The 15,285-nt window shown below is 43.2% G+C and overlaps 1 protein-coding gene across 2 annotated transcripts in view; it reads left to right on the top strand.

Annotated features, from left to right (window-relative positions):
• Positions 1-15,285, top strand: part of dnah9 (dynein axonemal heavy chain 9) — a 325,024-nt gene that overhangs the window by 84,110 nt on the left and 225,629 nt on the right. For both annotated transcript variants that reach the window (XM_033044073.1, XM_033044072.1), the window contains exons 30-34: positions 4,956-5,094; positions 7,044-7,331; positions 10,344-10,554; positions 11,018-11,145; positions 13,445-13,553. In XM_033044073.1, the coding sequence (XP_032899964.1) occupies positions 4,956-5,094; positions 7,044-7,331; positions 10,344-10,554; positions 11,018-11,145; positions 13,445-13,553 (875 nt within the window). The remainder of the gene's footprint in view (positions 1-4,955; positions 5,095-7,043; positions 7,332-10,343; positions 10,555-11,017; positions 11,146-13,444; positions 13,554-15,285) is intronic.

The following is a 15,285-nucleotide window of genomic DNA, read 5'->3' as shown; positions in this document are numbered from 1 at the left end:
AAATTTGCAATGTCGTTATAGTCTAACATCATCAACAGGCTTCCTTGGGAACCAGACTTTAGAGATGTAGTGTGGAAACAGGGTTCGCGCGACCAATGATCACCCCGTACACAATGACACTATCCTACACACTAGAAACAAGTTACAATTTTTACCAAAGCTAATTAACCTACAAACCTGCACGTCTTTGGAGTGTGGGAGGAAACCAGAGCACCCGGAGAAAACCCACGCGATCACAGGGCGAATGTACAAAGCAAAGCTAAATTGCATCCAACTTAATTATCACTGGCCACGTGTAAGGTGCCAGATGACATGAGGACAGCAAATGTTGTCCCTTTATTCAAGAAAGGCAGAGGGGATAAACCCGACAATCGCCACCTGTGACTAATATCAGTGGTACGGGAGTTATTAAAAAAAAAATCCTGAGTGTGGGGATTAATCTACATGTGAAAAGGCAGGAATGAACCATAAAAATTCAGCTTGGCTTTATTACAAGGAGATCTTGTTTGAATGATTTTATTATTTTCAATGCTCACTGGAATTTCCTTCTTGCTCGTCTCTACTCCTCTTCCCTTCTTTAATCCTTCTGTTAACTAAGTTCTTGGCCAACTTTCCTACAACCCTAATTAAGCATAGAATGGTTTACTTTGTTAACGGTCCCATATCAATATGAGTAATGTCAAGAAAGCAGCAAATATTTATACTCAAGATCTCTTCATTGCATCTCTACAGTATATTGGTAATGGCAATGGTTTGGAAGATGACTTATCCCACGATAACACCGTTTTAATAAGCTGTTCCCTACTCATGTAACAAACTTCCTACATCCCCACCTCTGGTATCATATTTCAGAAGAACAATATTTCTACAGTTTAAATTTTCCAATATGTCCTGATATTGCTCTGGACATACTTTCAGTAATTGATTTTTAATAAAAATGTAACACTGTAGAAATGTGTTGAATATGAAAGAGCTGCAAAGGAACAATGTTTTTTCAAATGATTCTAAAGTGAATTTTAAATGCCTGTTTTAAATGATCTATAGCTGTGTTCTATCTGCACTCGGTACATGCTGCTTTGTACTCTGTATTCAAAGGGACCAAGTCAATTTCACTGCATGATTTGGAAGGTAGTGTATCCTTCTGAATGGCACCTGTGGGTATTAGTGCTCAGAAATGTCATAAGGGTTACATAACTTGCTCAAGTCAAATTCATTTTTTGTGGGGGAACTCAAGGTGATAGATAAATCATGCACACAAGACCTCAAGCTTCAAGTTCCTGGGTATTCCTAACCAGTCAGGTTGAGAATTATGGTTTACAAATGTGAAAAGGACAAAGGAGAAAAGGGAGTTATAACTGATAAATAACTTGACATGGGAATTATCTTAAATTCATACTATTCGGAAGTATCAAATGTGGGTTTACAGTTCATTTAGAATCATAGAGAGTCATACTGTGTGGAAACTGGCCCAACTTGCCCACACTGGCCAACATGTCCCAGCTACACTAGTCCCACCTGCCCACATTTGGTCCATATCGCTCCAAACCTGTCCTATCCATGTACCTGTCTAAATGCTTATTAAAATGTTGGGATAGTCCCTGCCTCAAGTACCTCATCTGGCAGCTGGTTCCATACACCCCCCACCCTTTGTGTGAAAAAGTCACCCTCAGATTCCTATTAAATCTTTCCCCCCTTTTGTTCGTAATGCCGACCTAGAATATTACATATAACATATAACATATAACAATTACAGCACGGAAACAGGCCATCTCGGCCCTACAAGTCCGTGCCGAACAACTTTTTTCCCTTAGTCCCACCTGCCTGCACTCATACCATAACCCTCCATTCCCTTCTCATCCATATGCCTATCCAATTTATTTTTAAATGATACCAACGAACCTGCCTCCACCACTTCCACTGGAAGCTCATTCCACACCGCTACCACTCTCTGAGTAAAGAAGTTCCCCCTCGTGTTACCCCTAAATTTCTGTCCCTTAATTCTGAAGTCATGTCCTCTTGTTTGAATCTTCCCTATTCTCAAAGGGAAAAGCTGATCCACCAACTCTGTCTATCCCTCTCATCATTTTAAAGACCTCTATCATGTCCCCCCTTAACCTTCTGCGCTCCAGAGAATAAAGACCTAACTTATTCAACCTTTCTCTGTAACTTAGTTGTTGAAACCCAGGCAACATTCTAGTAAATCTCCTCTGTACTCTCTCTATTTTGTTGACATCCTTCCTATAATTGGGCGACCAAAATTGTACACCATACTCCAGATTTGGTCTCACCAATGCCTTGTACAATTTTAACATTAACCCGAAGATAGACACACAAAAAACTGGAGCACTTCATCGGGTCAAGCAGCATCTCTGGAGAGAATGAATAGGTGACGTTTCGGCTCGAGAGTTTCGGGTCTGAAGAAGGGTCTCCCAACCCGAAACGTCACCTATTCATTCTCTCCAGAGATGCTGCTTGACCCGATGAAGTGCTCCAGTTTTTTGTGTGTCTATCTTCGGGTTAAAGCAGCATCTGCAGTTCCTTCCAACACACGGCGCAACCTTGCCTCTACTTCCTTGTACTGCGGGGAGATTCAAATCGAAGCAATTTGTCTTAAGAGCAAAGTGGCGAGTTGCTTTTCGAGACCCTTCTTCCCGCACCCCAGAGAGCATTGTAATCACCCCGAGCACCCCCCCCCCCCCCCCCCCCCCCCCCTTCCCTTCCTCCACACCCCAAGCCCCCTTTAATACCTATTACTCACCTTATGTCCCCTCTGTCAAGCTTCCGGGTTTACCGTTCGCAGGAGTTCCCACGGTACCCGCAAGAGTCATTACGGATATCGCACGGGTATCGCACTGGCATCTGCTTCATACAATGTTGCAACGCTCACCAAAATGTGCTCAAGTCACTCTTGGAGAAATTCAAAAATGTTTGAATTTTCTCCCGACCTTACAAAGTTACACGATAGCGCCACGGAGGTCCTCGGTGGTCCACGAATGCCGTACTGTTATCGCAGGAGGTTCCCAGATGTTAAACTCTTGTTAAGTCTTGGGTCAGGTCGCACCGTGAGAACGGGCCATTAGAACCCTTTTTAAACAATGGAACAACATGCGCAGTACGCCAATCCTCGGGGACTATTCCCGTTTCTAATGACATTTGAAATATTTCTGTCATAGCCCCGGCTATTTCTACACTAACTTCCCTCAATGGAATTCCCTAGGGAATATCCTGTCAGGACCTGGAGACTTATCCGCTTTTATATTTTTCAAAAGTGTCAGTACTTCTTTTACTTTGAAACTCATAGTATCCATAGCTACTCTACTAGTTTCCCTTACCTCACATGATTCAATATCCTTCACCTTGGTGAATACCGAAGAAAAGAAATTGTTCAATATCTCCCCCATCTCTTTTGGCTCTGCAGATAGCTGTCCACTCCGTCTCTCCAATAGACCAATTTTAGCCCTCGTTATCCTTTTGCTATTAATATAGCTGTAGAAACCCTTTGGATTTACTTTCACCTTACTTGCCAAAGCAACCTCATGTCTTCTTTTAGCTTTTCTAATTTCTTTCTTAAGATTCTTTTTAGATTCCTTATACTCCTCAAGCACGTCATTTACTTCATGCTGCCTATAATTATTGTAGATCTCCCTCTTTTTCCGAACAAGATGTCCAATTTCCCTTGAAAACCAGGGCTCTTTCCAGTTTTTACTGTTTCCTTTCAACCGAACAGGAACATAAAGATTCTGTACTCTTAAAATTTCCCCTTTAAATGTCCTCCATTTCTCTTCTACATCTTTCCCATAAAACAAAATGTCCCAGTTCACTCCTTTTAAATCATTTCGCATCTCATCAAAGTTAGCCTTTCTCCAATCAAAAATCTCAACCCTAGGTCCAGTTCTGACCTTCTCCATAATTATATTGAAACTAATGGTATTGTGATCACTGGACCCGAAGTGCTCCCCAACGCATACCTCCGCCACCTGTCCCGTCTCATTTCCTAACAGGAGGTCCAGCACTGCCCCTCCTCTAGTAGCTACCTCTATGTATTGCTGCAAAAAACTATCCTGCACACATTTTACAAACTCCAAACCATCCAGCCCATTTACCGAATGTGTTTCCCAGTCTATGTGTGGAAAGTTGAAATCTCCCACAATCACTACCTTGTGCTTACTACTAATATCTGCTATCTCCTTACATATTTGCTCTTCCAATTCTCGCTCCCCATTTGGCAGTCTATAATACACCCCTATAAGTGTTGCTACCCCTTTCCCACTTCTCAGTTCCACCCAAATAGCCTCCCTAGATGAGCCCTCCAATCTATCCTGCCAAAGCACTGCTGTAAGATCTTCCCTGACTAACAATGCAACACCACCACCTCTTGCCCCTCCAATTCTATCACACCTGAAGCAACGAAATCCTGGAATATTTAGTTTCCAATCACAGCCCTTCTGCAACCATGTTTCACTGATCGCCACAACATCATACTTCCAGGTGTCTATCCAGACTCTAAGCTCATCCACCTTTCTTACAATGCTCCTAGCATTAAAATATGCATATTTAAGAAACCCCCCGCCTCTTATTCTCTGTTTATTTCCTTTTTTTTCTTTCTCCTCTTGTGCCCGAGTGCTTCCCTTTTCTGCTTCCTGCCTCCCATTCTGTCTACTAGCTTTCTCTATCTATTGTAACTGATGTGCATTTCTGTCACCTCCATGCTGTGATAAGGCAGGTCATTTAAAGCCACAGTACACAAAAATGCTGGAGAAACTCAGCAGGTGCAGCAGCATCTATGGAGCGAAGGAAATAGGCAACGTTTCGGGCGGCCCGAAACGTCGCCAATTTCCTTCGCTCCATAGATCCTGCTGCACCCGCTGAGTTTCTCCAGCATTTTTGTGTACCTTCGATTTTCCAGCATCTGAAGTTCCTTCGTAATCATTTAAAACTACTGACTTGTTTTCCAGACCCTGTGCCATGGTGGTCCCAGACTTTGAATTGATTTGTGAAATCATGTTGGTTGCTGAAGGTTTCATAGAAGCCAGGCTGTTAGCCAGGAAGTTTCTCACCCTGTATCAACTTTGCAAAGAACTGCTTTCCAAACAGGTATGGCAATATGGTTCGTGGTGTTGAAGGAATCATGTTATATTATTTTTTTTACATGATTTTCTGAACACCTACAATGCGTGGCTCGTAGCTTACAAAATGTAAATGTGATTTGGTGCAGATGATATGGGGGGAAATGTTCTGTTTATCTTGTGCCTCATTGTTAATTATTCGGAATGCTTCCCTCGTTCCTCTCACCGAACAGTCTAACTACAATGATGTATCAATGAGAACAACTCGAGCATACAAATCAGACGGTGTTACTGCCTTTCACACTTAAGTAGTTTAGAATTTAGACTATACTTGATGTATTCCTCCCTGCGGCACTGTGACTATATCATTGTTTGAGACTGCAATTTGAGATTTATTTGGTCCGATGCCTTTAGTGAGCTTTATAATTTCTCCAGAAACCTTTATGTTATTTTCCATTGATACCGGATGCCATTTCTGGCACCACTCCCTCCCCTTCTCCCTCCCACCACACCCCCTCTCCCCACCACTGAAAACGGAGGGCTTGCGAGGCTTAATATAAAATGCAACTCAATAATATAAGCAGTAATATCGATCCCATCACAAAATAATCATTTAATGTTTTTGTTTGCAATATTTCTAGCATTTATAACTTATTGAGGTCAGAAGATCCTCTTAACTGGAATATCTACAATTAGAAGCTTTCTTTTCAAACAGATATCATTGAAATCTACAAACTGATTGCTAATGTAGGACTCAGGCTCAATATTATTAAGGCTGTATGCTGCCTAAACTAAACCCTTTATAATGAGAAAGAATTTTCACAAAGGAATGATTTAAAAAAAAATCAATAAATGCTTTAAAGCTGTTTTCATTGAATACCCTTTGATATTCCTTTGAAGCAAATGCTTGTTGAGCCAATTGTAGAGATGGGGTTTTGCCTGGCAGTGAGATTCCTGAACCTGCTTGAATTGCACAATTGCACTTGGCTCTTCACTGATGTTAATGCAGAGTAATAAGGTATGGGACCATCAAGAGACTTACACTAATGAAAGCAGATATTGATTGCCGTCTCCCCCCCACTGCACACCTGAGAATTCAGACATACTTTTACATTTATCATTATTGATTTTAGTTTCACTGACGTTGTACCACTTAAAAGAAATCCCAAAAGCAAATGTGATCTATTATTGATGAAATTAACAATTCAGAAGGCAAGCTTAGTGTTAAATCTAATAAAATTACAATGTAGAAAGGATTTTCACGATTAAAGGGACAATGAGGCAAATAAATTATAGGTGAATGTCTTTAAATTCCTCACTAGAACGGTTTAATCTCTGAGATGAAATGGTTTTGTGTGATATTCATAGTGAGCCCATTAACTTGTTTGCATGATGTTTACTTGTTGTATGCATAGAATTTAAAATAAAAATATTATATACATCACCAAATACCAAACAAGAGATATAGATTGTGCTGTAGAGAGATCTAGAATAATTCTATATCACTCTGCATCACTGTCTATATCTCTTGTTTCCCCTTCCCACGTCTAGTGTAAAGAAGGGTCTCAATCCGAAACATCACCCATCCCTTCTCCCCAGAGATGCTGCTGTCCCATTGAGTTACTCCAGCATTTTGTGTCCACCTATCGCATCCTGGCTTTGTCCTGCTCCCACCTCTCTTCGAGCTTTCCAGAACAATCAGTCTGAAACATAGAAACATAGAAAATAGGTGCAGGAGTAGGCCGTTTGGCCCTTCGAGCCAGCACCTTCAATATGATCCTTAAGAACTGAAGAAGGGTCCTGACCTGAAACATTGGTTAACCATGTTCTCCAGAGATGCTGTCTGACCTGTTGAGTTACCCCAGCACTTGGCATTTTTATAAAATAAACCAGCACCTGCAGTTCCTTGTATTTAATTATCTTCCTTGTGGTTGATTTTTTAAAAATCAAATGCACTCAGGAATTTTCCTTTGCTAGGATCACTATGACTGGGGGCTTCGTGCCATCAAGTCTGTGCTGGTTGTGGCCGGGTCTCTGAAGAGAGGTGACCCAGATCGCCCCGAAGACCAGGTTCTGATGCGAGCCCTTCGAGACTTTAATATACCGAAGATAGTATCTGATGATGTGCCCATTTTCATGGGTCTCATTAGCGATCTCTTCCCTGCGCTGGATGTTCCAAGGAAGAGGAACCTTGACTTTGAAGGTCATGTGAAGCAGTCCATCATGGACCTTAAGTTGCAGCCCGAGGACAATTTTATTTTAAAAGTAAGTAAAAGTTTCTTGCATTCATTTTGTTTATTTTGTTTGTCAGAGAATTTCAGCTGAAAGTGATGGTTGAAAGTCCATTGATCAGAATGGGATGAGTGCACAAGAGACTATGGTCTAGGGACGACAGATGGCACAATGGGCTAAGTGTTCGTCTGGCAACCGGAAGGTAGCCGGTTCGAATCCCGCTTGGAGTGCATACTGTCGTTGATTCCTTGGGCAAGACACTTCACCCACCTTTGCCTGTGTGTGAATGTGTGTGAATGTGTGTGAGTGATTGGTGGTGGTCGGAGGGGCCGTAGGCGCAGATTGGCAGCCACGCTTCCGTCAGTCTGCCCCAGGGCAGCTGTGGCTACAGAAGTAGCTTACCACCACCGAGTGTGACTGAGGAGTGAATGAATAATGCGATGTAAAGCGCCTTGAGTATTAGAAAGGCGCTATATAAATCCCATCCATTATTATTATTATTATGGGTGCATTATTTACCACAAAAGGCAAACTGCTCAAGGAACTCAGCCGGTCAGGCAGCATCTGTGGAAGCAGATGGAGTCCACGTTATGGGTTATATAATGATGTATCTGTGTACTCATCCATATAATAATCAGCATTTATAAATTAAGGCCCCGAATCAGGACCAAGAGTCTGAAAAGTGGCAGCATCATTAATTCTGAGTTTATCACGTACGTGCCCCCCATAGAGGAGAAGGAACGATTGGAACAGCTCTGGGAACCCCAGGCCCATGCACAGTGAACACATGAAAACTCAATGTCAATGGTGGAATAAATGTGCCTGGACCTCATACCGGGAGGCTGAGGGATGATGTTATAGAGGTGTTATAAAACCATGATGGGAATAGTATTGGGCCTGTAACACTTGCGCACCTTTTTCAACAATTTTCAAAATCCAGTGGCGACCAGAACAAGGTACAACTCTTTGGGCGACTACTCACGACCATACAAGCTTCACCCCGTGACATGTCACCAGAGGGTCGCCTGTATGGCCGTGAGAGGTCTCCTAGTCACCCAAAGAGTCGTAGCGTCTTTCTGGTCGCCGCTGAATTTTCAACATGTTGAAAATTTTCGGCGACCTATGACGGGTGCCGGCAGTCGCCGAAAAAGTCGCGTAAGTGGGACAGGCCCTTTAGGGTGAATGCATAGTGTTTTACCCAGAGTCGGGGAATCAAGAAGCAGAGGACATAGGTTTAAGGTGAGAGGGGAAAGATTTAATAGGAACCTGAGGGATAACTTTTTTTATAGAGGGATATGGGCCAATTAGAATTAGAATTAGATCCTTTATTTGTCATTCAGACCTTACGGTCTGAAAGAAATGTCGTTGCCTGCAGCCATACATGTAATAATAAACAACAAAACAGACAGTAAACACAAATTAACATCCACCACAGTGAGTCCACCAAGCACCTCCTCACTGTGATGGAGGCAAAAATCTTAGGGCTGCAGTCTCTTCCCTCCTCTTCTCCCTCTGCGCTGAGGCGATACCCCACCGGGCGATGGTAAGTCAATCCCGCGACTCACCGAGCTCCACGAACGGGCCGGTTCAAACTCCGCGGCCCGGGGTGGTCGAAGCTGCCGCCCTCCAGTCCAGCGGACGCAGCTGTTGACGACGTCGTCCAATGGCTCGCGGCCGAACCCCGGACTCAGGCCGCCGCCGCCAGAACGCCGTCTCAGCCACCAGAGCACCGTTTCAGCCCCGAGCCGGGTCGCCCTCACGTGAGCGCCGTTCCACCCTCGAACCAGGCCGCCCTCACGGGAGCGTCTCAGCCCCGCGCCAGGCCGCCCTCACGGGAGCGTCTCAGCCCCGCGCCAGGCCGCCCTCACGGGAGCGTCTCAGCCCCGCGCCAGGCCGCCCTCACGGGAGCGCCGTTACCCTCGAGCTGGGCCGCCCTCATGGGAGCGTCTCAGCCCCTCGCCGGGCCGCCCTCACGGGAGCGAGCCCAGGGCGAGTCCTGACAGGCTCTGCCTCCGGAGCCTCGAGGTCGCCAGCTCCGCCATTAGGCCTCAGCGCAGACGGAGGCAGAGAAGAGGGATACGACAAGAAAGTCGCATTCCCCCGAAGAGAGAGACAGCAAGCCCTGTTTCAACCCCCCACCCCCCCCCCCCCCCCCACACACATAACACAAACCTAAAAACCAAAAACTTAACTAAACAAGACGAAAAAAACAACACAAAAAAGTAAAAACAAACGGACTGCAGGCGAGCCGCAGCCGTTCACCAGCGCCGCCACTTCCGGAAAATTCCGGGCAGGTAGCACTAGTGAAGGTGGGGCATCTTGGTCAGCATGGGCAAGTTGGGACGAAGGTCCTGTTTCTATGCTGTATGACTCTACTACCTCATAAACTATACCTTTGGTCACCCGTGGAACCATCTGTGGGTTCCACATTGGCATCATTAGTCAACTTGATCCCATGGGACTGTTTATGGTTAGGCACTGTGGCTAAGGTGGAATCATTAACTGAGATCTTCTAAATACCTCCAATTCTGCTCAGATCACTGTGGATTTGGAAAACAGGAAACCAATGGTTCTATTCAAGAAGGGAGGGAGACAGAAAACAACAAACTATGGACAGTTACCCTAATAGCTGTCATCGTAAAAGTGCTAGAATCTATTACTAAGGAAAATGGCAGGATATTTAAAAAAAGCAGTCAACGTGGTTATGAAAGGAAAAGCAGGCTTGATATTCTTTGTTGGTGTTCTTTGAGGAAGCAAGTAGTAGGATCGATAAAATGAAACCTGTAGATGTGGTATATTTGAGTTTCCATAAGTCAACGTGCTAAATAACAGATTAATAGACAAGGTAAGACCTCATAGAGTGTGGGAAATAGATTAACATGCATAGAGGATTGGGTAACTAGGAAACTATGCGTTGCAAATGGATCATTTTAAAGAGACCATCAGTTGAGTCCTCAACTCATTATTGAGATCTCAATGATAAAATGTTATCTATATGTATAATCTTTGTTTCTTGGCTTGTTATTGCTATTTCCATTTTTACAGGTTGTTCAATTGGAAGAGATGCTCGAAGTGAGGCATTCTGTGTTTGTTGTGGGAAATGCTGGAACCGGCAAGACTCAGGTCCTGAAGTCTTTGTACAAGACTTACCAGAACATGAAACGACGACCTGTCTGGGCTGATCTTAATCCTAAGGCTGTCACTAACGATGAACTCTTTGGGATCATCAACCCAACAACCAGAGAATGGAAAGATGGTGTGTAACAAGCACATGAACTGGCTCCATCGCTCCACCATTGCAACTGTGCACTAACTTCAGTAACATTAAGCCAGCTACCTGTTTTATTTATTGAATGAATGAACGAGAGATATATTGACATTCAGCATTCAATTTTGCCAATGTTTCTGCATTTAATTTAAGTCTTTGTATGACAACATAGTTGATAGTCTCATGAGCGTTTGATTGTCCAATCTTGCCATTAAAGAGATACATACACTGATTATCCAAGTTTGCATTATGAAGGGTATCTATGCAAGATACTGGAGTGTAGCTATCATTTGTTCAGTAAACCTCCTTTATCAAGGAGGGATTAAGAACAGCATTGCTGTAAGAAGAACAAATATCTAATTCAATTCAGAACTGGCAGGTGATATTATCTTAGCCCCGAAATAACCTGCATTATCTAATGTAAATGTTTTTCTCTCTGTTAAATTCTTAGGGCTGTTTTCAAACATAATGCGTGAACTAGCTAACATAACCCATGATGGTCCCAAGTGGATTGTGCTAGATGGTGACATTGATCCGATGTGGATCGAATCTCTAAACACTGTCATGGATGATAATAAGGTAAGTCGATAGCTGCATCCTGACCTGCACCAGTGTTTGAAGAACAAATGATGAGAGAAAAGCTGATTAACAATAGGTTAAAAAAAAGGGCTGTTACATAATTAATCTGGAGCATCCTGATAGAATAATTGCAGTAATGGTCAGATAAATCATAAAGGGCTAATAGCTGAATGCTCTGCGCTGACATTTATTGGGAAAGACAAGGGTCTTTACTGGGTTATTCCGAAGGTGAATTAATCTTTTTTCAGTATCCCTAACCAGAGTCACTATTTGAGTGAGCAATGCACTATACTCAGGTGAAAACTCCCATTGCCGTGGAACTTATTGTAACCAATATACATCTGCCTAATGCACTGCCTGGTCTTGGATTTCAGTGCTAAGATGCTTTACTTATAAATTTCAGTGTCAAAAGAAGCTTGTCTTATACCTTGTGAATGTTTTTGAAGTTTCAGGCACAAACGAGGCATCACCTTTTCTTTAAAACTACATTTGAAGTTTTATCTCACAAAATGTACAATCAAATTCCACACATTGTTGCAACACTATTTTAGGACAGCACAGTTTGGTGGAGATGCTGCCTCATAGCCCACAGACCTGGGTTTGATCCTGAGTTTGCATGCTGTCTGTGTGGAGTTTGCATGTTTTCCCTATGATCTCATGGGTTTCCACTGGGTGCTCCAGTTTCCTCCCACATCCCAAAGACATGTGGGTTTCTAAGTTATGTAGCCTCTATGAATTGCCTCTAATGTTTGGGGAATGGACGAGGAAGTGGGATAAAGTAGAATGAGTTATCGATGATCAGCATGGACTCTGCTGTATTTTTACCTGTTGGATCTTTCAATCAATGTGGAACAATTATTGGACATTTAATTATCAGATTTTCTCATAAACCGAAAATGTCCTAAATTCAACAAGGCCAATATTAATTTTGTGCATTTATGAACATAAAGCAGTGATGACATAGCTTCACACTCAAGTTTACTAATCCTCCAAAGACATGAGTGACCATGATACTTCCTATTACTAACTATCTGTCAGTATTTAACATTTCCAAGAGCTACAATTTTCAACAATTAAGACACACACTGCTGAGATTAGAAGACATCATTTGGCACTTCATCCCAGAGTTACCATGCTGTGAAAGCTATCCATTTTCCCCTATCCCTCTTTTTTACTCAAACCCCTGGAAATTTTCTTCTCAATATTTATCTTGTGCCTTTAGACATTACAACTGAATTTATTTCCAAGTAGTACGAGGCACAGTGGCGGATTTGGTACGTCACACCACCAGAGACTCTGGTTTGATCCTGACTGGGGCTGCTCTCTGTACGTAGTTTGTACGTTTTCCCTGGGACCACGTGGAATTTCTATAAATTGTAGCCTCGGTGTGTAGCAAAAACCAGTGTATGAGTGATCGATGGTTGGCATGGACTCCATGGGCCGAAGGGGCTTTTTCCACGCTGCATCTCTACACATCTCTCAAAACTAGTACAATCAATATTTGTGCAAAATCTATTTGCCAGTTGCCTTATATTTGGGTCCTGCTGATAGTCACTTTTTCACTAGAAACAATCTCCTATTGGTTTGTTAAAACCCCTCACTTCTATTATATCTGCCATTAACCTGCACATTAATGTGGATAAATGCGAGGTTATCCACTTTGGTAACAAAAACAGGAAGGCAGATTACTATCTAAATGGTGTCAAGTAGGGACAAGGGGAAGTACAAAGGGATCTGGGGGTCCTTGTTCATCAGTCAATTAAAGTAAGCATGCAGGTTCAGCAGGCAGTGAAGAAAGCGAATGGCATGTTGGCCTTCATAACAAGAGGAGCAAAGAGGTCCTTCTGCAGTTGTATAGGGCACTAGTGAGACCACACCTGGAATAATGTGTGCAGTTTTGGTCCCCTAATTTGAGGAAGGGCATTCTTGCTATTGAGGGAGTGCAGCGTAGGTTTACAAGGTTAATTCCCGGGATGGCGGGACTGGCTGAGAGAGTGGCTGGGCTTGTATACTCTGGAGTTTAGTAGGATGAGAGGGGATCTTATTGAAACATATAAGATTGTTAGGGGTTTGGACAGTCTAGAGGCAGGAAACATGTTCCCGATGTTGAGCGAGTGCCGAACCAGGGGCCACAGTTTAAGAATAAGGGGTAAGCCATTTAGAACGGAGAGGAGGAAATACTTTCAGAACGGAGAGGAGGAAATAGGACGTCATTGTATGAATATTATCTGCCTGAGGAAGTTGGACGTGCCGGAGAAGTTGCGTTTTCCTTACTGATGGTGCTAATATTTCATTACAGGTTCTAACTCTGGCTAGCAATGAACGGATCCCTCTAAACCCCACCATGAGGCTTCTGTTTGAAATTAGCCACTTGCGGACTGCTACACCAGCCACTGTATCTAGAGCAGGTGAGCATGGAATTGACTGCCATTGTAACATGTTCACTGATTTTACCCTGCGATAACTGGGTTACCTGTTGAAAAGATTATTCGCCTGTTGAAATTGTGTTCACTACACAATAGAAAAAAATCATAGAGTTATAGAACAAGAGGCAGGCCCATCAGCCCAACTCACCTATCCTAACAATCTGATTATACTGGAGAGGGTATAGAGCAGAATAACTAGAATATTAATGAATATAATATACTAATGAAGATATGTTATAGCTGGAATGGAGCATTTCTGCTGAGTGGCGAGACTGGATAAAGCAGGCTAGATTCTCTTTGGAGCAGAGAAGTTTGAGGGAACATTGAGATGATCTTTATCAGCAGAGGCTGACTGAAGTCCCGTCACCTCTTTGCTCTACATGGAATACAACTCCTAGCATCCATCCAGCCAACTGAGACAAAAGCACACTGGAAAGCCACCAAGTGGTCACAGGAGTGGAAGGCAACCTCATCTCCATTACACAGCTACATCTCTTCACCAGATAAAAGCTGTCCAGCGTCTGAACTCCCCAGAGGAGCATGGGTGAAGTTCAACAGACTTTGTACTGGAGTTGGGCGTTTCAATGCCAGCGTGTGGAGATGGGGACTCCGCCAGAGCCCAGCCTGTGAATGTGGAGCAGACCAACAGACAGCCAACCATGTGATCTCTGGGTGCCCGCTCTACCACCCACCAAATGGAGCTCAGGGCCTGGCAGACATTGACGCAGGGACAACAACCTGGCTGCTCAACACCCGGCTTGAGATCTAACTATTCCTTTGGTTTATGTTTCATTCACAAGAAGAAAAAGTGATGATCTTTGCTGAGATGTCATTATTTTGAGGGGTGTAGATAGTAAGACGCTTTTCCCCATAGCAGTGGTGTTTATAACCAAGGGGCACATGTTTAAGATAAGGGGAGGAGACTTGAAGAAGAGTTTTTTTCATCCAGTGGATGGGTTGAAATTTAGAATTTATTGGGGGATGGTGAAGGCAAGGTCTATTACAACATTTATAAAGTATTGAAATGAGCACTTGAAATGTCATGGGATAGGAGGCTATGGGCCAAGAGCTGGGATATAGACAGACCTTGTAGCTAATGTTGGACTAAGCTCATTGTTGGATCCAACTCATTAAGATCTGCTCCAATATTTGAGCTTTGTGAGTATCTTTTGTACAGGAGAATTTCACATCAGCAAAATCAGTTGAGCATTGTATGCTGGTAAATGCAACTATTCACCTCAATGTTCATATACATTGGGTCCTAATTTGAGTTTCTCGAAATACATAATGCCTGTGCAAATTAGTTTAGTTTAGTTTAGTTTAAAGGTACAGCATGGAAACAAGCTATTTGGCCCACCGAGCCCGCAACGATTAGCGATTCCTGCACATTAACACTATCCTACACACACTCAGCACAATTTACAATTATACCAAGGCAATTAATCTGCAAACCAGTACATCGTTGGAATGTGGGAGGAAACCGGAGATCCCGGGGAAAATCCAGGCACGTCTCGGGGAAAATGTACAAACTCTGTACAGACAGTACCCGTGGTCAGGGTCAAACCCGGGTCTCTGGCGCTATAAGGCAGAAACTCTACCGCTACATTTAGCAATCGGGTTTTAAACAAATCTTATTCACACCGAAAAAAAGACACAAATTGCTGGAGTAACTCAGCGGGTCAGGCAGAATTTTTGGAGAACGTGCACAGGTGAC

This window comes from Amblyraja radiata, chromosome 26, assembly GCF_010909765.2.
Source record: "Amblyraja radiata isolate CabotCenter1 chromosome 26, sAmbRad1.1.pri, whole genome shotgun sequence".
In the NCBI taxonomy this organism is placed as follows: Eukaryota; Metazoa; Chordata; class Chondrichthyes; order Rajiformes; family Rajidae; genus Amblyraja; species Amblyraja radiata.
The sequence above is the reverse complement of the archived record's forward strand: the minus strand, read 5'-3'. Positions and strand labels throughout refer to the sequence as shown.